The sequence below is a fragment of the Chenopodium album genome, chromosome 13 (assembly GCF_948465745.1).
Source record: "Chenopodium album chromosome 13, dcCheAlbu1.1, whole genome shotgun sequence".
In the NCBI taxonomy this organism is placed as follows: Eukaryota; Viridiplantae; Streptophyta; class Magnoliopsida; order Caryophyllales; family Amaranthaceae; genus Chenopodium; species Chenopodium album.
In genome coordinates this window covers 20,434,902-20,461,570 of record NC_137846.1, presented here as the reverse complement: position 1 = coordinate 20,461,570, position 26,669 = coordinate 20,434,902, and the positions used below count along the sequence as shown (strand labels likewise).

At 35.8% G+C, this 26,669-nt stretch overlaps 2 protein-coding genes across 3 annotated transcripts; one reads left to right on the top strand and one right to left on the bottom strand.

Moving 5' to 3' along the window:
• Window positions 1-4,576: 4,576 nt before the first annotated feature.
• LOC145576480 (uncharacterized protein At4g06598-like) lies at window positions 4,577-10,058 on the top strand. Its single transcript, XM_081634236.1, has 5 exons — window positions 4,577-4,754; window positions 5,550-6,145; window positions 6,299-6,374; window positions 8,233-8,359; window positions 9,631-10,058. The coding sequence occupies exons 2-5, from the start codon at window positions 5,604-5,606 to the stop codon at window positions 9,783-9,785; spliced, it is 900 nt and encodes a 299-aa protein (XP_081490362.1). The 5' UTR covers window positions 4,577-4,754; window positions 5,550-5,603; the 3' UTR covers window positions 9,786-10,058.
• A 2,236-nt stretch (window positions 10,059-12,294) lies between these two features.
• On the bottom strand, window positions 12,295-24,993 carry LOC145574687 (vacuolar protein sorting-associated protein 60.2-like). Of its 2 annotated transcripts, XM_081632528.1 has the most exons (8): window positions 24,691-24,993; window positions 23,713-23,808; window positions 16,020-16,171; window positions 14,086-14,179; window positions 13,197-13,268; window positions 13,000-13,111; window positions 12,761-12,906; window positions 12,295-12,623 (listed from the first exon to the last, which is right to left on the bottom strand). In XM_081632528.1, exons 2-8 carry the CDS (start codon window positions 23,731-23,733, stop codon window positions 12,570-12,572), a joined length of 651 nt encoding a protein of 216 aa, XP_081488654.1. In that variant the 5' UTR covers window positions 23,734-23,808; window positions 24,691-24,993; the 3' UTR covers window positions 12,295-12,569. The 2 variants fall into 2 exon arrangements, with proteins under 2 accessions (XP_081488654.1, XP_081488653.1); XM_081632527.1 differs by lacking the exons at window positions 23,713-23,808; window positions 24,691-24,993 and adding an exon at window positions 17,025-17,423.
• Window positions 24,994-26,669: the final 1,676 nt, after the last annotated feature.

Genomic DNA, 26,669 nt, shown 5'->3' with positions numbered 1-26,669 from the left:
ATTATGCATGTATTAGTTATATTAATTGTGTGCGGGTCTTGGGGTCGGGTTTTATATTCCGCGGGAAGTCGGACTTTCAAAACCAACAATATGAACATTTAAAATTAATTATTCAGAGATCTAATATAGATCAGTATATGATATAATAAAATAATGATGAATATATGGACATTATATAGTGTTAATAATATTTTGTATATTACAAACAAATATAAAGTACATTATGTTTTCAGGTAAAAAACGTTATTAAATCATATAAAGAATATCTTAAGAAATACAGATGACTATTATTAAGATGATTGCCTTGGATTCGTTAAGAGTCAGACGCCCCAAGATGAGATTGTAGGCGGTCAGCTCTTCAACGACCAAGAATCGGACTACCATATGGCGTCCTTTTCCTTTCTTTCCTAATTGAATGGGCAGATCGATTTTGCCGACTGGGTGTACCACCCTAACCCTGAAATCAACTAAGGGGTGGGAGACTTTGTGCAGGCTGTCAGGCTTATACCTCAGCCTTGACAAGTACGTATAGCTGATCATGTCAGAGGAGCTACCAATATCGATCAGTATCCGGCCAACCAACTGATGGGTGACCTTGTATTCAATGACGACTTGGTCATCATGCGACTGGCAGACTGAGCCGCGGTCCTTTTCAGTGATGACGACCTCAGGGAATTTACTCGTAGATGCATGACCATCATCGGCATAGTTGACGTCCATCTTCCTCAGGATGGTCCTTGGTGCCCCGAATGGTAGGGCCCCCTCCAGCAAAGCCGCCTGCTATGGTGTAGATCAGCTCTTTATCAGTTTCCAAACTACTAGTAGTCTGGGCAGTCTTTTTGGACGACTGCCCCGGGTTTATCTTTAGGGTAACCTTAAACTTGAGGATGTAGGACTTCAACACCCCCTGATTAGCCAGACAGTCCAACAGCCGCTTGAGGCTATAACAGTCGTTGGTGTCAAGGCCGATGTCCTTATGGAAATGGCAGTACTTGTTTTTATTCCGATTTTTTGCGGAACCTTTCATTGCAGCCGGCTTTTCAATGGTCAGTTGGTCTTTTATCTCCATGAGGATGGAGTAGCAGTTTTTATTAGACTCATACCTTGGAACGTACAGTTTATATTCTTTCTTTTTCTTCTGGGACGGCTGATCAGAGTCATCAACCGCCCAGATCTCTTTTCTCTTTTTGCTCTCTCCTGCCTTAGGAGCCGGCTGAGCAGGCCGACTCTTCTTTTGTTTGTCAGACTTTTTAGAGTCCGACTGGTTACTAGGCGAGCAGAGGTCGGTCGCCTATATATAGGCTTCCGCCTCCATCAACGCCTCTTGGAGAGGGAAGACTCTCTTTTAAACGAGGCCATACTTAAAGGTTGACCCGTCCTTCAGACCCTTGAAAAAGTTTGTGTAAGCCACTTCGTTAGACAGTCCTTGAATTTGGATTCTCACCAGATTGAACCGCCTAACGTAGGAGCGAAGCCCTTCTCTCTCTCACCAGACTTAATTTCTTGAAGCTACAGTACATCTGGCCGGTAGGTTGCCGAACCATTGTTGAGCAATGCCTTTTAATGTAGCCGGAAAACACCTGCACCAGCATGCATCATCCAACCCCTGCAAGTACATGAGGTTGGTGTAAGTCATGAGGTGGTCCCAGGGTTGTGGTACTATCATAGGTACCAACAAAAACATTCTTAACCTTGGCCGGTTATCTCCTTGGTGAACGCAGAGGGTTGTTCACCAAGTTTAAGTAGACGGAGTTTCCAGTCCAAGGGTTGGACGTTGTATGCCGCTTGACCTCTAAAGAGGGTCGGCTGTATGTAGGGGGGGCATATTGCCCGTATGGAATCTGAGGCACATATGTCGCTGATCCAATCATATGAGGGCCAGTATGGACGGTTTTGCAACTTGAGGGGCTCTCATGAATTGATTGGGAATGCCTTGCCGAGGTATTCTTAAAGCTGTTTGGGAAGCTCGACGTAGAGGACGACTCTGACAGTTGCTGGTTCTTCTTCTACTTGATGATGTGTCGAGCATCAGGAACGATTTTTTGCTGCCATTCGGCTGAACGTGCCGGATGACCTTCCTTATGCCCATCTGAGGCAGAAGGACTTTGGAACAGTTAATCGCAGTCGCGGCCTTCTCCTTTAGGTGTGGAGTAGGCTGCTTGTCCCTGACTGGCTTTCTCTTCTCAACCTAAGGAGTCTTTTTAGCCAACTGACCCTTGCTTGAGCCAACCGTTTTTTTGTTGATCAGGTCCTTGATCTCTCCCTTGAAACTAGTCATGAATTTCATGAGTTCGTCTCTGGTGACGGGAGCTTGTCCTCTAGCCGTCTGGGATTCCCCAGTTGGTTATCCAGAAGGTTTACTTGGACCTGGTTGACTGTCGCCCCGTTCCAGTTTATCTCTGGGACGGATGCGTTTAGAGATAAGTGACCCATTAGGGGCCACATGGGTTTCGACTTCAAAGTCGTTGTCTGTGTCATGGTCTGAATAGACCTCCCCATCGACTGCAAGCTAGTTAGGTTCAGGTGGCGGTACAGACTCTTGAACCATCTTTCGGGGTTTTTTATGTCCCTCGGGAGAGTTACAACACCAAGATTAGTCCGGGGCCGTTTGCACTCGCAAAAATACGGAAGCTCCAGATGGTCGGAGTTCCGCCTCAAACGGTCAAGTTAGTAAGCGTTCGGAGTGAAAACGTGCGGAAAGTAAATATCTTCTCGGATTATGAGATCAGGTGTTTTCTCTGTTTTCGAGAATAATAAATGATTGTAAGGTGTCCCAATAATGGGGGAATCTCCCTATTTATAGGATCCTAGAAAGATGTGCCCCTGTCCTAGGGTTTGATGACCTAGGGATTTGGGCTGCGTCGTTTTGCGGTGACCTCGGGAATTGAGCCCTGAAGGCCGCCAATTCTTGAAGGGGTATCTGCCTGCCACGTATCTTCCCCTGGTTGGTCTATTTGGAGGCCTTCCTAGGATGACACGTGTCAAGCTCGAAGTGGACCACGTGGCAGCGTAAAAATACCCAAAACAACAACAATAATAATAATAATAATAATAATAATAATAATAATAAATAATAATGATAATAACAATAATAACAACAACAATAACAACAACAACAACAATAATAATAATAATAATTTGTTTTTGGTATGGGATTTCTGCTCGAAAGGAGGTTAACGTTGGGTTGACTAGAGGGAACGACGTGGCTCTACGACCAGCAGATGTGTTGCTTTATTCTTGGGATAGAGACCTTGATGTATGTGTTGACTTGACGGGGTCTTCACCTTTGACACAATCGGGGTTGTCTGACTTCGTTCCTTGTCGTGTTGTGTCGGCAGCGGCTCAGCGGAAGCGGGACAAGTATGGGGCGCGTTGCAGGGCTATTCGCTATGGTTTTCTTCCTTTCTCCTTTTCTTCGTTGGGGGAATTAGAGAAGGATGCTATTGCATTGCTGAAGCGGGTTCAGGCGTTCGCTAAGTCTCAGGATATTGATACTCGTGCAGCTGATCACATTTTCAGTAGGATCGGGTTTGCTATAGCTAGAGGGGTGGGCCCAGATTGTACCTCGGCTACCCACCAATTTCTTGTAAATTGATTGACTTTGTAGGTTTTTTTTGATATTTTTATTATTATAATAATAATAATAATAATAATAATAATAATAATGCCGAATCTGCTCTGTTCTGCTCTGCTATCCTGAAATATGCTCTACTCTGCTCTGATGACCCCTGCCCTGCTATGCCCAGAAACTCTAAAAAAACAGGGCTTAAAGCTTGAAAATTTGAAATTGATCCTCCTCTTTGTAAAGTGTAGCCGTGAAGGTGCACCACCTTCTACAAGTGCAAAGGCACTCTATTTTTAATTGATTAGAGTTATCCCTTAACTATATTGCAACATCTCTTAGCCTTCTAAAAAATATCACTTTATTCTAAACGATAAAATAACTCGATGATAATGATATTTATTCCAAAAGTTGACCACTTGGGTATCAAAAACTATTCCGATGGACTCGACCCGAAAAAAAAAATCATATTCATAGTTTAATTTGTATATACACAATAATCTACTTCATTTGTCCTTTATTAATAGTCCCTTATAGTGAAATTTTACGGGAATTAAGAAACTTAAATAACTTAAATCGTAAGAAGTAGTAAAAGTACATTTGAAAGGTAAATTTACATAGAGTATGCAAAAAAATAAAGAGAAAAAGTAATAAAAGTATATGGAAATGCAAAATTAAAATTTACATAGAGAATCTAAATTTGCACAAATATTGATGCAAATTGAAGAGAATTTTGGTAAAAAATTAATATTAATAGTAGTTGGAAAAAACAAATAAAACTATCACTTTGGGACTTAAATTAGGTCATAAAAGACTATTAATAAGGGACGGATATGCTTCAATTTAAAATAACCATAATATGACTCGACCTAACCGATCCTGATCCAATAACCCGAATTGACTCCTTTACCGAGAACCTCCTTGGAAACCCATTTGTCGTAACACGTGGAGTCTCTTGGACCTCAACATGAACCAATGATGGGGCGAAAAGAGGACACAGCCCATACCAAAGAGTTGGCCTTTTGGCTTCCTCATAACAAAAGCGAGCTATTTGCAGCTCTCTTCTTCCTATCTTCCACTACTAACACCTCCATCCTAATTTTTTCTCTCTTTCTTGTTACCTTGCCTTACATCTGATTCTATGCTATGTAAATTATGATTACTGATAATACTGGGAGCAGAAATTTAAAAGGTCAGAATTTGTCTAATGTTCTGTAGTACTACTGTATATATTAAGAAGTATAACATATTCACTTAGAAATTCCTTCTTACTATGATAATTCTCTGTTATCTGCATCTTTTCTATATTTTTTTTTTTTTTCTAAATTCTGCCTGCACAATATTTCAACGATACTACTTGATTATTATATTTAACTTAAATAAATTTTTAGAAGTGGGATTTTGAATTTTTGAATATTTTGTATCTTTTGAACATTCCTGAGCTGGGTTTAGGATTTTTATTTTTTTTTATTTGTTTATTTTTTTTTTTTTGAAAATGAATTTGTAAGTTTTAATATTATATACATGTATACTTTTTTCTTGGTTTAGGTTTACTATTCCATTGTTTGATCTTTGATTAATATAACCTTTACCTGCTTTGCTGATTGTTGAATTTTGGTTGTTTATGTTACTGATAAAATGGCTGTAGTTTTGGGGAATTCTGTAAATGAGTTAAATTATTCTTTGAATTTGAAATCTCTATATATGCTATCCGATATTTCTGGGATTTTGTCATTGTTTTATTTTGAATATATTTATATTTTTTAATTCTGTTTTGGGTTTTCCTGTATTTACTTTATCTACAAATCTTCGTTATTTCCTGTTCAATGTGCTTATTTGCTGAGTTGGGCATATTTTTGTAGATAAATAGTTGAAGTATTGAATTAAAACCAAAATTAGGTGCAATTATAGTCTGGTTAATTGGCAATGTTATTGTGGTGAGGCTACTAGTGAAATAATTGCCTAACTTTGTTGTATTAATGTACAGATAACCCTTGTGTGACTAAACCATGGACAATTAGTTGAACAATTTAGTTTGAAGATGTCACGACCGTCCCAACTTCCACCTCGGTGCCCATTGCAAAAGAAAGCTGTTGCACGCCAAACCCATGACCCTAGCTCGATTTATTCCCATGGAGTTAATAAGTCCAGTGCTAGACATCATAGATCGTTATCTCAAAGCTCGGTGTTGGAGGAACAACCAGCGTGGCTAGATGACTTGTTAAGCAACTCGGACTCAGTTCCTAAAGGGATTCGCCACTGTAGGTCAGCTAGTGATTCGTTTGCTGTTTTGGATGGTATTGTCCCAAACTTACTTCTGTCTGCAAGTCATGAGGAAGAACAAGTAGAGGATGGTAACATATTGGGATCTGGTTGTATATATGGCCCTAATTCTCCTCGTCGAAGATCCACTGTAGAGTTTTTGGATAACACAGTGCTTTTGGCAATGTCTGATTACGTTGATCAAAGTCCTATGCACTTTGTCAAAGAGAATCCTCAGAGTTATGGGACTTGTTTGGACTTAAAGAATGATTTTTGTGATGCACCCAGTTACTACAATATTGATGCAAAAAGTGAAAAGAGGTAAATTATTTATCTTTGGCTGAGTCATAATCATATATTTGTTGTTTACTGTTTGATTAGGCTATACATGTCTATCTTCCTTGTATTCATTTGAATTTGAAAATGTATATGATTGACACGTGTCTAAATATTGTGGTGATTCATCACTTACAGGCATCCTGGACAGCGCTCTAGAGCTCGCAAGCTTCAGTACATTGCTGAACTAGAAAGAACTGTGAATGTGTTCCAGGTATAATATGTAATTACAATTTATTATACTGTTTTCTGCTATGAGATATAATGTTCTGTCTTACAATGTGCTGGTACTCTTGTTGCACTACTAATGAAAGGACGCATAATAAATTAGATCTCTGTTTGCAGATATTTCCTCTTATTATGTTCTTCCTTGCATAAATTATCAATCATCTTTTGCATGTAACTACTCTTATTTTCTGCAGTGAATCTTATTTATCTCTCTAGCCATTAAGTCTAAGATCATATGTGAACTGACCTGTGACATGTATCTTGATATCTTTAAGTTGTTTGCCTAACTTTTTGTTTTCCCTTGATGATTGAAATTCAAGCAATTCATTTCTGGTTAGGACACATATTTTATACTTCCTCTGTATAGTTTATAGTATTTGCACATTATATACTTTTGACTACATTTGGTGATTTGTAAATAATCATTTCACTAAAATTACAACACTTACATATGACACATTATTTTAGGTAAAAGCAGAGAGAGGCAAAGCAACCTATGTGATTACAAAAGTATATTCTAAGAAAGATTAAGAGGACAGGAGAAGTTATCACCGTATCCTCAAAATATAGTAACAGTTAGTTAAAGTGTGTTATTTTTTTTTTTCCCCGTTTTTTTTGGTTGGATAAATTTAATATTCTCAAGTCAGACTTAGCCATAATAGATTCAGTCATGGTATAAGTGTTTGTGCTATGGGATTTTGTCAGATAAGTGGAAGCCAAGTTAAAGCTTATGAGTTTAGAACAGATTTTGTATGTAAGTTCATGTATCCATTAGATTTCCATGTGAAGGCTTAGAAAAATTAAAAATAAAAAATATTATTTATTTATTTTTTTTTATCAGAAACTTAAACTCCTTCTTACAGCTTCTTCGATTAAAGTCATGATTTAAGGAACTTTATGTACAATAGGTAACCTATCTATTACAAATAGTAGCCAACTATCATTTAAAGACAAACAAATGGCCAATAGAATTTTTATAGCTTAGTGCATAAGGTGTTTAAAATTACCCTTGGTAGCCATTACCAATGAATGAGAACCGACTAGAAGCATTAACAATGAAAGCCCTTATTTATTGCTAGTTGTTGCATAAAGCTCCTTATTCTTTCTGTGAATCCATTGTAAACTATATAGTTTCCAACTTGCAACATTGCTTGGTGATATTCATTGTCAGTGCTTTATATGAATGTCTAGAGTTAACAAAGCAACTTAATGGCCATGTTCATGCTTGATTTCATGTCAATTTTGGGTTCACCAAATATTATAAAAATTATGTAATAAGTAGAGTAGTAGGTTCTTCAAAATTGTCTTCCAGACTCTTAATGAATGCATTCTAACGTATTTTACCTAAAGAATAGTCCTCAATCCCACCAAAAAGTGTTTTGTATTATTCAATTGCATGCAGAATTCATACCCTCGAAAGTGCCATATCGCCTTCCCAGATGTTTTGCATGCCCCTGCCCCCCCGACCCCCGTCTCCCAGGATCTAGAATGACTATTGGTACTTTTAACTGGTTATGTTAATGCTTGCTTATCATATGCAAAGATTGAAGTCAACTAGAGGACATTTATATTTTCTCGACACCTCTAAGCACCAGTTTTTTTTTTTTTTTTCCTTCTGGAATATGACTAAGCAATGAGGCAGGCAAATTTTTAAGAACCATACTATGTGCAAAACTTAATTATTTGAAACTTGACTCTCACTAAAATCTATCTAGTGATATTTTGGTCTTTTGTTCTAGAGGTTCACAATGAACAATTTAGTAGTACTTGTCTGGGGATTTTCTTGTTTCATACTCACCCCCCTCTTCCGGTCAGCTGTTCTGAATAATTGTTCTGTGTTGCAGACATTGCAATCAGAGCTATCAATAAGGGTTTCTACCTTGCTTCAGCAAAAAGTTGGTTTGTCTCTGGAGAATAACAAGTTAAAGCAGCAGGTGGCAAAGCTACAGCAACAAAAGCTGTTGATGGATGGTGAGCCTATACTTCCTCGTTTTAATTTTTTGTAACAATCAGTGTTTTTTTTTTTTTTTTTTTTTTTTTTTTTTTTTAAGCCTGAATCTCTTTGTTACTATTTAATGTCTTCCTGTGCTTATCTTTTACGTTGAATGCAAGTGACAATACATCCTGTTTTCAACAGCTGCTTCACATTATATTTTGTGCTCTTCAAAAGTAATAGCCAATTTTCTGATATAGTAAAACTTCAACTCTGTTAGCTTCTCTGAGTACGTCGTTATGGCCTTCTATGAAACTTGAGTTATCCAGAATGCAAAAACAGAGTCACTAGTGCAGAGTGATCATAATTGGGAAGATTAAGAGGATTCCTTGCTAAATACAAAGTAACAGATTACATCTTTTATGTTAAAGTCATGCTTAATGTGACACCATTATCCTAGTTTTTTTTTTTTTTTTTTTTTTTTTTTTTTTCAGGCCAATTATTATAAACTCAATAACCTAAAGGTTCCAAATCATTGGACCTTTTCTGGCTGACTCCCACTCAACAACTTGTTGTATACCCACAAGGTTTGATCGGTTTGCAACCACTCAACATAAAATATTTCTTATAAAGTCAAGTTGGCAACTATGTAATATAGTCATCTTTTGCTAATAAGGTTGGAGCCAACTGAATAGTTTGATGTTTTAGTGCTAGTTTGGATACGCTCTTTTATGTCAATTAATTCTTGGGTAAGACTGTCTCATTAAGATTCATCGTGATTTGTGAGGGTGACACTAAAAGTTACGCTAAAAAGTATGAGGTTGCCCTCTGTAAGTGCTTCCTTCCTAATTGGTTAACATGTTTCTTTTATCTCGTTTGTTAATGCATAAATTCAATTGCAAATATTTTTATTATATAAATAAGTAGAATAAAGTAAAGTTAGATATTATATAATGAGAGAAATTAGAGTTTGTGAATGGTATCTAAAGTCAAAATATGTTGACTAATTTGAAACTGAGTATGTAGTTACCCTGGCCGTGGGATAGCACTCTAGTCTCCCAATAGATTTTTGCGACACTGTTACGTACCAGATTTTGCCTTTCATGTTTAGCAGTAATCATTAAAGGCAAAGGGCTACATAATACTACCTCCGTTAACTTTTAGTTGCAACTTTGGGCTATTATTTGTGAGGTATAAAATATTCCAAAGTTGCAACTAAAAGTTGATGGAGGTAGTATATATTTTTGACAACAACATTCCTTCTTTACTAAAAATTGTCTAAGTTCGTTACTTTAATTCCATTTGACAGGAGAATATCAGACCCTGAGCAAAGAAGCTGAGAGGCTAAAGCTCAGCCTGGCAAATTCTCGAAGCAGCACAATCGACACATATGTTGGTTCAAATGAGACTGATTCTGGAGAAGTATCATGGCAGATTTTGGATTGGACAAAACTTCATTTGTGAATCTGATCTTTGAAGGCTAGGTTGTTCCCATCCAAATGATTTGCCAGTTTTTTGATCGAATATTGTGATAAAAAAAAATGGAAATAATTTCCACTGCAGCTGCACGAATGAGAACTTATGTGAATTACTTCAATATCTTTTTGCTGTTGGGTATCGTTATGAGTAGTATATTTCTTCTAAGAACATTTTTTGCTTGGTAGCCTGGTCGGTTCATCTTAAACTTGATAGATGTATTGAGGTTCCATTTATTTACAAGATGTACATTATAACGCCCTTTCATATCCACAACATGTACTAACAAGTCAATCTATCTATCAATTGGATGTCCTAATATTCAATTATACTAGATACACAAGATTCACCTAGACATAAACTCATTTTCTAACAAGAGTGTACTAATTTTTATTTTTTTGATTGACAAGAAGAATAATATCATTAATGAATAGCCATTTGACATCTACTCTAATATAAGTAATAAAGATTTTTAAACAACAAATTTAATCATTTTACTAAATTGAATTGGCGGTATGGTGGTATGGTGGTGCTCCTTATGAACTAAAAAAACATAGGCTGACTCAATAAGGTGAATAACATACTATCTCAGATTCATATTGTTCTTAACATAGTAATTCTTACGTTCTCTTTTCATTGCAACCGGAGAGGGGGGCAGCCGGGCAGGGTGTATTACTATTGTGGGAGAGGATAGAGACATAGATAAAAAGAAAAACACGTCTAATGTGGAGAGAGATGGTGAGCATTATTGGATAAATAAAGTAATTTTATAATTTATTTGCAATTTCACAAAATAAATATGCTGTGATTAAAAGAAAACGAAGGGATTACTTTATTACACAAATAATACTAAAAACGAAAGACAATTAGATGAAAGCAAGACTGCCTTACTATCACAAGGTCACTTATTGATTCACAAAAGTGGTCTTATGATGGTATAATGGGTCTTACATAAATGTTTCTCAAGATATTGTGTAGAGAAAAGTCATTGTGAGAAAAAGTAGATAAAGAAGCATATAGTGAGTAAAAATATGTAATTACTAAGATTTATAAGGTAAATAATGCAAGATCAAAGCTTGCGAATGTGTCGTGTCGTGCTCATGTTCTAAGATAGACATCACTAATTGAATTTTTAATAATATTTTAATAGATTTTGTATTATAAACTTGGTAGATTACAACTCTAGGTTAAACTATTTTCACATTTTTTAATTATTTAAACCTTGAATTTTATACATGTAACACTGTTTAATTTCTAGATAATTTAAAAAATGGTTTAATTTCTCCATACCTCGAATGCTAGAAAGAATAGTTTGACCATACCTCAAACCTAGCGATTTTTTTTTCTTTTTTTGTCCGCTATATGTGGATTAGACACTTTGAGAATGAGGGGGGAAGGGTAAGGAAACCCTACCCTCAAATTATTTCTAGTGGGGATTAAACCTCAATTTTAAGGTTGAAAGATGCAATTTTTTTCACTACGGTGTGGATTCAACTATACTTACCAATTACATTTGTTAGGAATTTACCTATAACAGTTGTATTACAACCTACTACCGCCCATCAAAAACCAATGGCCAACCTCTATAACAATCACCCACTAACCCAAATCCACCACATGCCCCATTAAAAGTTAAAACTACCCCTAAACCTCTACAACAATTAGCCACTGAAACAACTTAACCTTCAAATAGAACTCAATTGGGAATGGATCATCAATAGATTTATCATATACGAGTACTAATATATACTAGTAGATGGGAGCGTTCAAATGACTTGTATGCCCTTGAGCATGACAATCATATACGTAGACCAATCACTAACTTAAGTGAACACCATTTGTATTGTAATCAAGAACAACTTAGAGTACTTGAACAATAACAAGACAAGTTCTTGATGCATGAAAAAGATGAGCTAAATATTACTCCCTCCGTCCCCTTTTAATAGTCACTTTTGATAAAAAATCTCGGGAATTAATAAATATAAATAAGTAGCAAAAGCACATTGAAAAAGTAAATTTACATTGACTATGCAAAAAAATAGAGAGAGAAAGTAATTAAAGTACATTGGAAAAGTAAAATTTACATGAAATAGTTAAATTTGCATAAATTTTGTTGCAAATGAGAGAATTTTGGTAAAAAAAATAATATTAATGATACTTGAAAAAAGCAAATGTGACTAACATTTTGGGTGACCTAAAATGACATAAGTGACTATCAAAAGGGGACGGAGTAATGTAACAACCATAGTCTAAGCAAAGAGGGAAGAGGGATGCAAGGCAAACACATATATGCATGTGCCATAGCCCATGGGGCAAAATCTGATAAATGACCGAGGTCACAGGATCAAATCTGCTAAGGACTCTTAATTGGCAGACTTAATTAGGAGGGGACTACTCTAAATAGTATACCCCTGTCCGTACTCAATTTAAATAAAAATGAAAATTAGTCTCAACTGTAAATCTGATTCAGGCTTCTCAAGTTGCAGATGAAAACAGCTACAAAAAAATGCGTATTTTGGCAAGAAAGTCTAATTACAATATCAAACATCAATTTCTCTCTATATACTCCTTGTTCAAGTGGCAAATTGTACATTTGGTCCAATTATTACCAACAAAACCGTAAAAAATATTTTCACACTTTAAATACCAACCTCCTCCCAATAATAACCCACCACCACCCAAAAAATTGGAACAATAGAGTTCACTACAACAATATTCTGCACAATGAGTTGTAGATAGATGTATCAAACCAGCTCCTTTAATTCATTCCTGTTAAGTACGAAGGGATGCTCGGGGTACAGAGGGCAAGCCCAGTTCATCCTCAGACTGGAATAGAAAGAGACAGTAATTAGGTAACAAAAATCACTTCAATTCATTTTTTCCTTTCAATAAAGTTTGATATTAAAGCTCTTAGATAAACTTGAAACCCGAACAATAGCAGAAATGGACTATTGTGTAGTTACCTGAACATTGGCTCTCCCAGGCACTGCTGCAGAACCAGTAGGAGCTGCTGGCAAGTTGAGCTCTTCCTCGACATCAGGTTCAGACTGAAGGTAAGAAGGAACCCCATGACTCTCAGATTCCATATCTAATTCCAGTGCATCGAGCTCTGCACACAATTATTAACATATAAGATGATTAGCATAGCAAATTCTTACAACAACATTTGTTGATAAGACATCATTATAAGATAAAAGCATACCACCCATCAGGTCATCCTCATCAATGTCGTCAGGCACATTGTAGCTTCTTCCAAGGGTTTCTTGAATCTCATTACTCATATCCATCAAGTCCATCATATCATCTTGCAGGTTCTACATAACATCAAATCAGTTAGCTTCCAAGCAGACTTAAACTTTCAATAGAACTCAAGTATAAAGCAAAAATACAATTGCTTACATCTATTTCTTGAATTTTTACTGTCTTCATCATTCCTTTTAAGTCCTTGTTTGCAGCTTTTAATGCTGACATCTGATGAGAAACAAAGAGAAAATGGCACCAGCAGTAATTAAGACAGAAAATTCTTCAATCATATCTAACAAAACCTATATACTACCATGTACCATAAAACAAACATCAGAAGCATACAGCATACAACCACATTCTGACACAGACTAAGTAAATTTGGTTTCATTAGCAATAGTGATCTACCTCCATGAGGTAGGCAGAATATTCCAAACACGTTACACATAAAGCTGCCCTTCAACTGACTTGAACCATGCCCTGTAAAATACTACCAAGACAAACAGATATTTCCATGATAAATCGTGCAGCCCAGCTTTGCCAATACCAAAAACAGCAGTCCACACAATGTGGGTAAGAGATGCATTCCTTAATTGGCATCATACATTATAGATACTTATGACAGATCCTGAAAATATCAGGCTTCATTACCCAAAGGCCCCCCACAACAAAAGAATTTATTCTTTAAGTCCACTCAGAATACACTGATCATTTAAATCATCATTGTAAACTCGTAATATTGATAAGACAAAATACCATCAACAATGAGACTTAAATTTCATGTCTAATGTCATCTGTAACCTTAATAAGGAAAAACAAGTCCAGTCAAGAGGAAGTTTCTTAAGATGCAACTGTAACTTCCACAGAAAGTATAATTCCACAAGCTTTTTACATTTAAGTAACTTGTATTCAGGCAGTACCAGTTGAACCACTTCACTAATGAAACATGAACTCAATAAATGAATGAGACCTTGGTAGCAAGCCAACATAGATAAGATGCAAAAAGCGGTCACTGCAATAAGCAATGTCAGTTCATAATACTCACAGTTTGCTGAGCATCCTTTATACCCTCTGCAGCAAAGGAAACTTGGTCAAGATTGAATGTTTGATTGTAGAGCATATCACGCTGCCCTTCATACCTATTCACAATCCACGATCAAGATCTATACATTAGAATGACTTCGCAAAATATGCCACAAAAATCACATAACAAACCAGTAAATGGCGACTCACTTGCATGCACATATATATATGCAATATTGAGCCCTCAAAGCCTCTAACTTAGCACCATCAGTCTAATGGAAGAGAGTCATATTTCCTCCGTTTTATTTTTTATTGCACCATGAGTGATTTCACGCTTGCCAATGCATTACTTTGGCTATTTATATCTTTAATTATACTTTAGTAAAAATTATAAAAAGTAGATTTCAAGACTAATTTAACTAGATCCCACATGGCTATGTTTTTCCTTACGGATAATTCACAAAAGATAGTCAAAGAAGATAGTGTGAATGGTGTAAAAGTCCTAACGGCGCGATAAAAGAAAAACGGAATAAGTATTATGTATATTTAGAAGAAAAGATTTCATAGATACTTTGGGAAAGACATCAGCCATACAACAAAGAAAAACAACAAAGATGAGCTAACAAAAAGCTAGTCTGACTTAATCATTCATGCTATCACAAAAACATGATGCATATTATAATTCTCAGGGGGTAATAATTTGAAAAAAAGTTAACATAAGAGATTTTTAATTAAGTGATTGAATGATTTACTACGTAAAATGAATTATATCAGCAGGGAATGATTTCCTACACTAAGCAGCAGGTCACAAAAACCACAAACAAAATCTCAATCCAAAGCAATAAAGATTGGTGCAACTCAACTCATGGGAAGACTGCCAATAATCAAGTAAAACAATGCTAACCTACAGTCCTACACAAGATATGTAGACTTCCAGCAGTTCCAGGTCTTATATGATCAAGTATATCAATAGAGGCAGTGGTGTTTATAAGCTAAAGGTAATTTATGCCAATCAAAAAGGGGCTCAGAGAATAATAAACCAGATAAAAACCCTGATTTGGATCTCTAGAATATCTGTTATGAGGAATTGAATCAAGAACTAGGGGCCACCCTAAACAACAATTATAACGAGTCTTTACCCATCTCTGTAAAAAACAACAATATACCAAGTTTTACCTATCACGTGATGAACCTAATGGAGCCTGAGTTTGTCAGCTCTGAAATCTCACACATAACGTGGAAAAAAAAAAATTCATTTTTAACTTACTATTTTTTTGAGTAGGCTAACTTAAAGATTGTAAAATATTTACGTCTATAGCCCTATACAATTATTACGTTATGTCATAGGGTATTTTATTTTATTTATTTTTACTTGGTAGCATTCCTTTCTTCAAAATTCTATTTTTCAAAAATTATCACAACTGATACAGCTTCTCCTAACTAGCTAGCAGTGACAGAACTTTGAAGCAGATGGGAGCCCACTAGCCCAACTTTCTGAACTTCTAATTGTCAACATAATATCTACTTTGAAGAGGCATAGAAAGATGGATGGCACAATGTTAAAACTAATTTAATATACTCAACAGTTCAAAGATTTTGACCATTCCTAAATAGAAGTTTGACTGAGTGCATCCTGACTTTCCTAGATTTCACCAACATTAAGATTCATGCTAGGTGCTCTGCTACTGTAAATGCTGCTGAATTCAATGGAGACAAAGAAATTATTCCAGACTGGCAGATTCCAAACAGAAGTTGGAAACATCATGAATAACAAAACATTACACATTTCAGGTCATTCATAAAATAGATCATTGCACTATAATCGTGATAGAATGATGTTCTCAAAGTCGACTTTTAACATAGCGTTAACTTTATACAGGTAAAAGTGACTGCTCAAAACAGTAGGAAACAGTTGCACCAAAATGCAACAAAAAACAGTAAGGAGAAAGGACATACATCCGTTTTTGTTTAAGGACCCTCATTGCTCGAGCCTTTACAGCTTCCTGGGCAGGACCAGGCCGTGTCTTTTTGATTTGTTCTTTGTATCTAGCTAATTCAGCATCAAGCTTTTTGATCTTGTCATCAACATTTTCCCCTCTTTTGTTGATCTAGCACCATGCAAAATAAATACATCAAGGTGACGATACAAATAATCATAATAGGTATGCGTCTATTCAGACAAGTAAACCACAAAATAAGCACAAGGACCCACGTGATGCTCATGACACATTATAAAGTAATAAACTAGATACATATAAATGATCTTCAGTAACTTTTAAGCTTAAACAAGTCTAATTAACAGAAGCTTGCTTCATTTAGTCCTAAAACCAGTATGAACTAACAACTGCTAAAGCTTAATTTGTTTTCAGAATTACCCTATTTAATGAACTAAGATTATGGCTTGTTAATACGAATGAGAAGTGTAACACGTTTTAACACGAAAACTAGCCTCCTTAATATCATAGGCAATAAGGATGATCCACAGTCATGGAACTTCATGCACAATATATAGTAAACTCCAGGAAGTAAATATATCAAGTTCAAAGCAGGTTTCATGATCCCATAGTTTTTTCTTTAACATTTTCGGTTTGGGGCATTCATCAAAATCCTCGGTAGACAGATTTATACAGCTTAAAACAGCTCAATTCATTCTTCCAATATTAATTTCTATCTCCAACCCTCTTGAGTTGAAAACCACGCATTGTTTCCACAAAATTAACACTATAATTTGACCACTTGATAAAATTAAGAACAGATTTTGACATAATTTTCTCAAACTAAACCAATCAATCCTCACATTGAGCTCAAAAAATATAGAGATAACCAAATTAAAGCTAAACTCCATTACAATCAATTCATAAAAACATTTAAACAAAATTCCAAACCCTAAATCCCAAAAATCAAAACCCTAATTCAATTTCAATGTACATAGATAAAATTCGATGAATTAGCGAAGAATACCCGATCAGAAGCATCTGAAACTGAAGGAGGAGGATCTTTTTGTTTCTTAGCACCGAAGATTCGTTGCATCGTAAATTCTCTGAATCTCTTTCTACTGCTACTGCTGATGTTTGCGAATTGTGGCTGAATTTAAGATGCTTTTCTTTGATATTTGAATTGAAATAGTCTGAATTGCGATTTTTTTTTTTTTTTTTTTTTTTTTTTGACAAAGAGAGAATTTAAATAGTAGACTTTTTCAATTAAAAATTCAAACGCCAAAATAAAAAAGATAAAGGAGAAGTATATGTGAATTTTCGATGAAATGTTGGATAGATTGGGTGACCTGCGTTAGGGTGGAAGATGACGAAAGTGATAGAAAGTTCTAAGAAATTTCGATATACGACTCTACAAAATTTAATCAATCTCAATCTAATGTTAAAATACTCTCTTTGTTATGTATTATACATTGTATTTACTCCGTATTTTTGTAATGTCTCAAATAGCACATACGAAGTATTTGAATGTAAAATTAACTTATATTATCTCTAACAACTTTAATTATGAATCTCACCTTTTGGACACAAAGTTTCATATGTGTCTGGCCACATAGGTAATCCTCTTCCCCGCACGGTGCTATGAATAGCACAATGAAAAAGTAATAAAATATTACGGTTGTGGGGCCCGATTGTGGTACATGGTGTATCTTTATACGAAGTAAATGTATTGGTGTTGAATATACAAAGTACGTCGTATTTTGAGCTCTCCGTTGGTAAACAATGTCCCGTTGAAGACCCTTGTTGAATTGAATGGTGAATTTCGCAATTTCAACACATCCTCAGTTCTTCTCCTCGCACTTCTCACTGTCTTCTCCTTGCACTTCTCTTCGGCTATCAATTCAAGTATGAAGAAAAATTCAATTCCTAGGTTTCCGAATCAGGTATGTTTTGTGAATTGGTGATTTAATTAGTTGGTATATGTTTGGGGAATTTTAATGGTGATACGCGGTATGTTTTGTTCGATTAGGGTTGGTGAATTGCAAATATTATTTTGGCGTTTGAAGCGGAAGTGGAGGCAATGATTGCTTGGGTTGAAGCTGCTTTTTGGGTCATTTTTGTTCGATTATGGTTGGTGAATTGCAAGTATTAATTATGGGCATTTGAAGCGGAAGTGGAGGCGAGTTATTGCTTGAGCTGAAGCTGCTTGGGTCATTCATTAGATTTGTAAGTCCCATTATCGGTGTTGAATCTTAGATTTGTATGTCATTAGGTATTTTAGTGTTTGTTGCTAAAGTGTTGCTATATTAGTGATTTGTTGCTAAATTGTTGGTGTTTTGGTAAAGTTTTGAAGCTACATGACAAAATCTGATATCCATAATTGAATTCGAGTGGTTTAGATGTTTGAAAACTAAACTAGTTTAATTTGGTACTGTTTTTGTGGAAAATGTTTGTTATTTTATTGTATTTGTGTAGTTAGTTATTTGATTTTGTGTGGTTAGTTGTTTTGATTTAGTTTAGTTAGTTTTCTGATTTAATTGTTTAGTTGGTTGAAGCATTTATTTGCGTAGTTAGTTATCTAATTTTGTGGAAAATATTTGTTATTGTATTGTATTTGTGGAATATGTGTGTGTTTGTGTTAATTTGCCTTGAATTACCTCGATATAGGTGTAAATGTCAGAAGAAGTTAATGGTTGTTTGTTGGGGGAAAAAGGAGAGGATGAAAGATTTGAGGAAGATGAAGTGATGTTTATTGATGATGATAAAATGGATGACAATGAAGGTAAAATGGTTGTGGATTATGTAGAGGAGGGGAGTGGGGAAAGTGGAGGATATTGCACTCCAGATGAGAACGAGCTGAGTGCAAGTCTATGGTGAACATGAACTGTGTTACCGTGGAGCCTCCTCAGGTGGGTATGATTTTTGATACGTGACAAGAAGCGGATTTGTATTACAACGCGTATGGCAAGCAGCAAGGGTTTGGGGTGGTGCTTGCTCAAAGTGCCTATAAGGTTGTGGGAGGAGTTAAGGTTAAACGTGCTACAACATGGAAATGCGACTGTTATGGTAAACCAGCTACAAGGAAGAAAGTTGGTGGGAAAAGATTGGCAAGGGAGTTAGAAGGGGAACACGTAGCAACGAAGAAGTCCAAAAAATGTGGGTGTCTTGCAAAGGTATATGTTGGATTGTTGGAGAATGGGAAATGGGAGTTGAAGAAGGTGGAGTTGGAGCATAAGAACCATAATCCAACCCCTTCCAAAGCATTGCTAGTTTCGAAGTATAGATTGGCAGAATTGGAGAGGATGCCTCATGTTAGGAAAAAGCTTAAATTTGCTGCTGATGTTGGGATAAGCACTTTAACTATGCATAATCTGATGGCTAGTGAGAGGAATGGCCTAGAGAATATGCGTTTCACTAAAAAGGACTTGCATAACTTAAGGTCGAGGGAGAAGAAGCTAAAATTTAGATGGTGATGCGAATGCAATGATGAATTATTTTCAAATGATGCAGACTAACAACAAGAATTTCTTTCACATGCAGCGGTTGGATAAGAATGGTGTACTTCAAGATGTTTTGTGGGTCGATGCTCGAAGTCGAGCTGCTTACGAAGACTTTGGGGATGTTGTTTGTTTTGATACGACATTCCTATTGAATAAATATGATTTGCCCTTTGCAAATTTTGTTGGTGTTAATCATCACGGTCAGACAGCCTAGCTTGGTTGTGCTCTTATTTCTCGTGAAAACACTGAAACCTTCAAGTAGGTGATCTGTTACTTTGTTGTAATTTTGCTCTCTTAATTGTATTAAATTTGGATGTAATTGCTGAGATATTTTTCTAATTTTGATGTTATTTGAATTTTTTATTAGGTAGGTGTTATTTACTTGGATTGATGTTGTAGGGGAGATCCCTCCGATGGCTATCTTGACTAATCAAGATGCAACCATGCGCAAGGCGTTGAAGGAAGTTATGCCACAAACAAGGCATAGATGGTGTTTGTAGCATATCACTGATAAATTCGGCAGCAAGTTAGGGAAGTGTAAAGGGTATGCTGAATTTTAAAGATGAGCTGAAAAATATTATTTATGATAGTTTAAGTAGGGAAGAGTTCCAATTGAGATGGAAGGAGTTTATACCTACGCATAAGCTAGAGAGTAACTTGTGGTTGGTTGTTTTGTACTCGGAGAGGGAAATATGGATTCCGGCAGCAATGAAGCACATGTTTTAGGCTGGAATGAAGACAACTCAAAGGTCAGAGAGCATCTATAATTTTTTTGATGAGTTTTTTTTTATAAGCATACTGGTCTATATGATTTTGCTGAGAGATATGTTAGGGCTATGGAACACCGCATTGAAGCAAAACGGTTAACTGGTGGGAATTATGCTATGTATCTTCGTGGCCTAATAACAGATTTTAAGATAAAGGAGACATTTAGAAATGTATATACGGATGCGAAATTCGTGGAGGTGCAACGGGAGTGTAAGAGGTTGATGTATTGTAATTGCAGTAGTATGAAGGAGATATGAGAGGGGTTGTATGAGCACCTTATCAAAGACAAAGTTTATGTCTTCAGTGACATTGACAAGAAGGAGAAACCAGTAAACAGGTGGCAAATGTACCGGGTATTGTACAATGCTAAAACAGAAGAAGTTGAATGTGAATGCATGTTGTTCGAGTGCAATGGGATTCTTTGCAAGCATTGTATTAATGCTCTTGAGGTCCAACAAATCCCTGATGTGCCAAAGAAATACATTTTGGATAGATGGCGGAAAGATATTTACCACAAGCATACCATAGTAAAAGTAGCATACCATGATCTGTCTAAGACTGCGGAAGTTCTTCAATATGATAAGATGATGTTGCATTTGAGCCAATATCATGTCTTGCAAGTGAGAATGACGAGGCATTGAGAATTGTTATTGATGGGCTTCAACAGTTAGAGGTGAAGATTAAGGAGGTAGTGAAACCAACTCTTCCTCTGAGTAATGTTGGTGAGGCCAAGACTAAGAGCACGCCACATAGTGTTAACAATGCATTGTTTTCAGCCCAATTTCATACTCCTTCCTCTGTGGGCAGGAGTTTGGTTTGTAGGTGGACTTTTGGCTGAATGTGAAGATGAACGTGCGATTGTGAATGTATCCCAACCAATTGCATGTGGCATTAAGGATCCACCTACAAACAGGGGACCTGGGTGTGTTAGAGCTACTAGGTTTATGACGATGTACAAGAAAGTGTGTTGTGAAAAGGAAGAAAGGAGGAAAAATTATGCAGAGAAGCAGTGGCGAATGGAGCGAGCCAAAAAAAAAAGCAAGCAGATGCAGTCGGTGATTTTAATGAGTTGATTGATCAAGGTGTTGCAAGGCAAATCGATTTTGATCACATCTTAATTCAAAGTTTGCAGGTAATTTTATCAAATTATTTCAATTGCATTAAGTTTATATAATTATGTGATATTAATCATTCTGCTGGACTTTGTCACTTGATGTAGCATATGTGAACTTGATTTTTACGAAAAGTGGTATGTGCTTTGACCAGTTAAGCGAAGATACGGTGAGGAATCAGTTGCTTCTTGGACAGGATGGAACAGCCGGTGACTACTGCGATTACTCGGAATCGATGTACTTTGATGGGGTGTTGCCTGAGGATGGGGTGTTGCATGAGGATGAGTTCATAAAACGAAATGGTGTTCAATGAGGATCCTAAGTGAGTTGCAACTGTTGGGCCTATATAAATCATTAAGATGAATCATGGGTTTCCTGACTGAGTTGCAACTGTTAGGCCAACATGAATCATTAAGTTAGGAAATGATACTTTGTTAGGAATTGAAAGCTATTGTAAGTATGTAATGGACTTTATCTACAAATGGACTTTATCCGCAACTTAATCTGCAAATGGACTTAATTCTAAAACTTGGTATGGTCCAATTTTTACTTAATGGACCTATTCTAAATCTTTAAATTAATGGTCCAATGTGTTTGCAAGGAATATTAAAAAATATTTATTGGTAAAGGTTATTTAACATGTATTCATGTTACAAAATATTCATGTTAAGTTGTCAACATGTTAATGAATATCATTACGTTAACATTAGAAAATAATTTTAACATTACAAAAAATATATTTTGGGATGTGATGTAGGTATTTATAAAATAATTATTTAAAATATGTAATGATATATGGAAATATATGGAAGGATAACTAACATGATAATGTTAAAATAATAATTAAGAGGATAAGTCAACATATTAATTCAACAACTTAATATTACGAACATAGTGCGAAATTAATAGTGCATGGTGTAGTACGAAAATACTACTCCTATTAGAAATACAAACATAGTAGTTCGATAACCGGAATTTTGGAATATCCGGAATTTAGAAATAATACATTATAATAGAATAGAGACATAATTCATAACATAACATCAATAGAAAATTAAACAACCCTACATTACACTACTACAAAAAAACCCCTATCGAGTCGCCTCTAAATCATTTTACACATCGCGTCAAGGGCGACACTACAGGCACCGACACAATAGGTACCCCTTAACGCATCGCCTATAACATGACGCGTTAGGTTGGTTTATGAGTCGCCTTTTTCATTATAGGTGACGTGTTAGCTTGGTTTATGAGTCGCCTTTTTCATTATAGGTGACGCGTTAGGTTGGTTTATGAGTCGCCTTTTTCATTACAAGTGACGCGTTAGGTTGGTTTATGAGTCGTCTTTTTATTACAGGTGATGCGTCAGGTTGATTTATGAGTCGCCTTTTTCTTTATAAGCAACGCGTTAGGTGTATTTTATGAGTCCTCTGGTTTTTATGAGGCGACGCGTAAAGTAATTGAAAAGTATCATTCTGAATAGCGATGCCCGGAATACATTTTTTTTTCTTTTTCCTCATTAAATTCACACTTGCTACTATAATTACAACCTATGTAGGACTTGACCTATGCAATAGCACATTTGAGCTAATAGGCTTCTGAAAACTTCTATAAAACTAACATTAGAAATATCAACATAAACATAGACATCCTAAAATAACAAAGACAAGTGACAATAAGCTCTAAGCTCAACAAAGAAACAACTAAACAGCCATAAAATTCCAATAAGGTTCAATCTTATATATATATATATATATATACTAGCATGCACGACATACAGTAGCACATTATTCTTAAATCTTAATTAATATTGCCATAGAAGAATTAAAATGAGTCATGTCCAAAATTAAATTAATAGAGTTATGAATCAAAGTCAGATTCTTGGCAAAGAAACTTCAATTTAAATTTTTTAAATGTAGACGATAATCAATTCTTCATCTCAAAGGTCATTGAGGACCCAAAATGAAATAATTAGTACGAAGTTTATAGAATATGGTGTGAGTAAACTAATTAAAGAGCTAAGCAACAATTGTGCACTTTATCAAATTATATCAAATGACATTAAATAACTGACATTTTTAATTTTAGATTGAGAATTATATAAGAATAATCACAAATTCTAGTAATAGAGGAAGGAACTTAGTAATAACAGCCAATATAACATTGTACATACTTGCTGAAGGAACTTTCTTAATCTTCCCCACATCCTTCAACACGGTATATGCATTATCAAATTACAGAGCGTAGCAAAAGATGAATTGGTAAATGAAGCAAAAGTAGACTGAAACACGTACGAAAATGAAAAATGAAGAATGGTGAGCATTTTAAAACTCACATCTTTCATTCTAACATTCATGTTGATAATTCTTCTTATTGTCTCACTATTTGGCTTCAACTCATGACTACTAAGAATTGAATAGATCCGATGAACCTATTACAGAAATATTGACAGGGAAAATACATTCAAAATCAAGTACAAGATCAGGAAATTAAAAATATTTAAAACCCATAGATTAATGTACCATGAAGAAGGCCTATCACTAGTCAAAAGCCATAAAACATTGTAGTTTTCATGCCACATAGGCTAAGATAATTAAAAAATTAAGTAGCCTTTGCCCATATAGAGACCATAGGGAGCATGATCTTCTAGATGAAGTGTTTGTCACTTTATCTATGTTTATGAAGTTAAAAAAGTTCTGGCATTACTCACCATCACTAATCTACAAACAAACTGAATGACATTATACTAACAAAGATAGTGTGAGATAATTGCATATAGTGACTAACATTGGAGAAGCAACGTGAGGCTAATTGCGTAATGTTCCAGTTCAATTTCCAGAAAAAAAAAATAAATAAAAATTAAAGGAGCAATATATAACACAAATATGAATGAAAGAAAATAATAAGAGCAAATATTGGAATGGAAGAACTTCAACATAAGTGGATAAAGGCTTCCTCGTTATTAATTACATCACAAATCAACAAACCCAAATTATTTATCCTCATCTATAACTTAAGCAAAACAAAATTTGTAAGTAGCTTCACATTTCAACCATAACCAACAAACATATATAAATTCATGTACACATTAAATCACTGACAAAGCCACAAAATAATCAAACAATAATTGGTCAAATAAATATAAAATCAAAGCATAGCCACAAAAATTCCATAATAAAAAATCACAATCAACGATTCAATTAACAAGTTATACATTATCAAAATTCAGCCAAAATATCGACTAATAGATGAACCCCTAACTTTTTATAATGAAAAAAAACCAATTAATTCTTTTGTGGATGGAAACCCTAACCTCGATAGCGAGAAGACCAGTGAGAGGCGCATCGGGGCTGATTATCGTTGAGGAACAGAAGGGACGACTTGGAGTAGACGGCGGAGGAGAAGGTGGTGACCACCATGAAGACGACTTCGCCGTCACTTTTGAGGTGAAAAAAAGGAGTGAGCGATAGAATATGAGATATCTGACAACGGAGAAGGGACTAGGAGTAGTCGTTGTTGGTGAGTTTGTGAGGGAATGAATGAGGGATGAGATTGAGAGGAAAGAGTATGGAGGAGTAAGGGAATGAATGAGGGAGGCGATGAGAGAGGAACAAAAAAGATAAGGGAATGAATGAGGTTTTTAGGGTTTTGCTTTTTGTCAATGAAAACTTGTCAAAGGTGTCACCTGTAATAGTACAACACTAAAAGAGACTCGTTAACTAATACTTTATGAGTCACACATGATGAAAGACGGGACACGTATAGTTTACATGTCACCTATTATAGTGTAGTTGACATTTATGACTTTCAATTTATTTTTAGATGCCTTTTATGTTTCACATGCTTTGTAAGAGGCGACTCTAAAACCTTACACATCACATATTAATTTGAGGTGACTCTAAAAGGGCGACTCCGTAGGGTGTTTTTGTAGTAGTGTTACTAGAACCATAGCATAAGGAAATATAGCAGCAGCAACACACCACAAGTAGCAACACACCATAAATGCTACTCCTTGTCACCACCAGAACCCTCATTTGCCACCGCAGACGTACCAGCTCCATCTTCACCACCTTGCCCCTTTACCTATATTTTATAATATTTTGAGTCAAATACATTAGTAATGATATTCATAATATAAAGTATGAGAATAATAATGTGAGAATAATGTGAGAATAATATGACAATAATGTGTAGAGTACGATGGTTTGAGACTCACTTTGAGAGAACCCAACCCGAGCAACTCGCTTGTGCCTCCATTATTGAACATAGTTTCATAGTCCACGACACTAGCATCCCATAACACAACGATGCCCCCTTTAGAACCAAGTCCTGGCAGACAAGTCTTATGCAAATTTGTTTTCAGAATTTTAGCAAACAAACGGTTCCAGTTCCTTAGGGTAGCTTGTTCTCAAGAAGAATTAAAATTTCGAGGTTGTGCTTATCAACTACGGACTGGAAATTGGCAACAAATGAAGGTCTAGGTACATCATGAACATTCCACACTACAATAGGTGCCTGTTGGCAAGGCAACGAAATTTGGTTCAACAGTGGGAGTTAGTCTTAGACCATAAAAGCGAGAAGCAGGAGTTTCGGGAATTAGGTGGCTAGTTAGAACCACAAAATCAATCGTGGTGAAAAGGCCTTGAACATGGTACACAACAAGGGCATCAGTTCCATAACCTACTTTGGCTTCGGTTGGGGTTGTTTTGGTCACACGATAAATTGGACTCTTAAGGCCGACAACTGGTAGAGGGTCAACTATATTGACTAAGAAGGTTGGAACAACCTTCGACATAGTGTTCATTTCAGAGTAATCGAAAGAAGCAAGCTTATAATTAAACGAAGAGGATGGTTCAATAACACTGTACAAATCGTAGTAGTTTGGAAGGTGAGATAGACGAATTGTACTACCCTTTGTTATCATTTGTAGAGGATCATAATAGTCAGGCCAAGATGCCTTTGGGTTCCTTATCATGGCCCTAATGTCTTCATCGCGCGTCGAGGAATTGAATTCCGTACGGTTCCTTTTTAAGGATATCATACCGAAGGTTGGAGGGATGACTATTGTTTCTGATGTGATGAGAAGAAAGAGTACAAGACAATATTTATAGTAATATTTAACAATTATATTAGTAAAAATGACAGTTTTGTGAGACTAAACACGCAATTGATTGTGTTGTCCTTGTAGCAGGTGTATTATTACTTTGACCAATTTGACTCGCCTTCCATTTGTTGTGTAGTAAGTGTGTAGTTTATCCCATATTAAACCTTAACAATATTTATACATTGAAT

What these genes read in the sequence shown, in the direction of transcription:
- LOC145574687 (XM_081632527.1), bottom strand. Translation starts at nt 17,093, where the DNA reads ATGCAACGAATCTTCGGTGCTAAGAAACAAAAAGATCCTCCTCCTTCA. An exon ending in TAAAGGATGCTCAGCAAACT is followed by an intron (nt 13,269 to 14,085) that starts GTGAGTATTATG and finishes GTTTCTCATCAG; the next exon opens with ATGTCAGCATTAAAAGCTGC. An exon ending in TGAGGATGACCTGATGGGTG is followed by an intron (nt 12,907 to 12,999) that starts GTATGCTTTTAT and finishes AATTGTGTGCAG; the next exon opens with AGCTCGATGCACTGGAATTA.
- LOC145576480 (XM_081634236.1), top strand. Translation starts at nt 5,604, where the DNA reads ATGTCACGACCGTCCCAACTTCCACCTCGGTGCCCATTGCAAAAGAAA. An exon ending in GAACTGTGAATGTGTTCCAG is followed by an intron (nt 6,375 to 8,232) that starts GTATAATATGTA and finishes TCTGTGTTGCAG; the next exon opens with ACATTGCAATCAGAGCTATC. An exon ending in ACAAAAGCTGTTGATGGATG is followed by an intron (nt 8,360 to 9,630) that starts GTGAGCCTATAC and finishes TCCATTTGACAG; the next exon opens with GAGAATATCAGACCCTGAGC.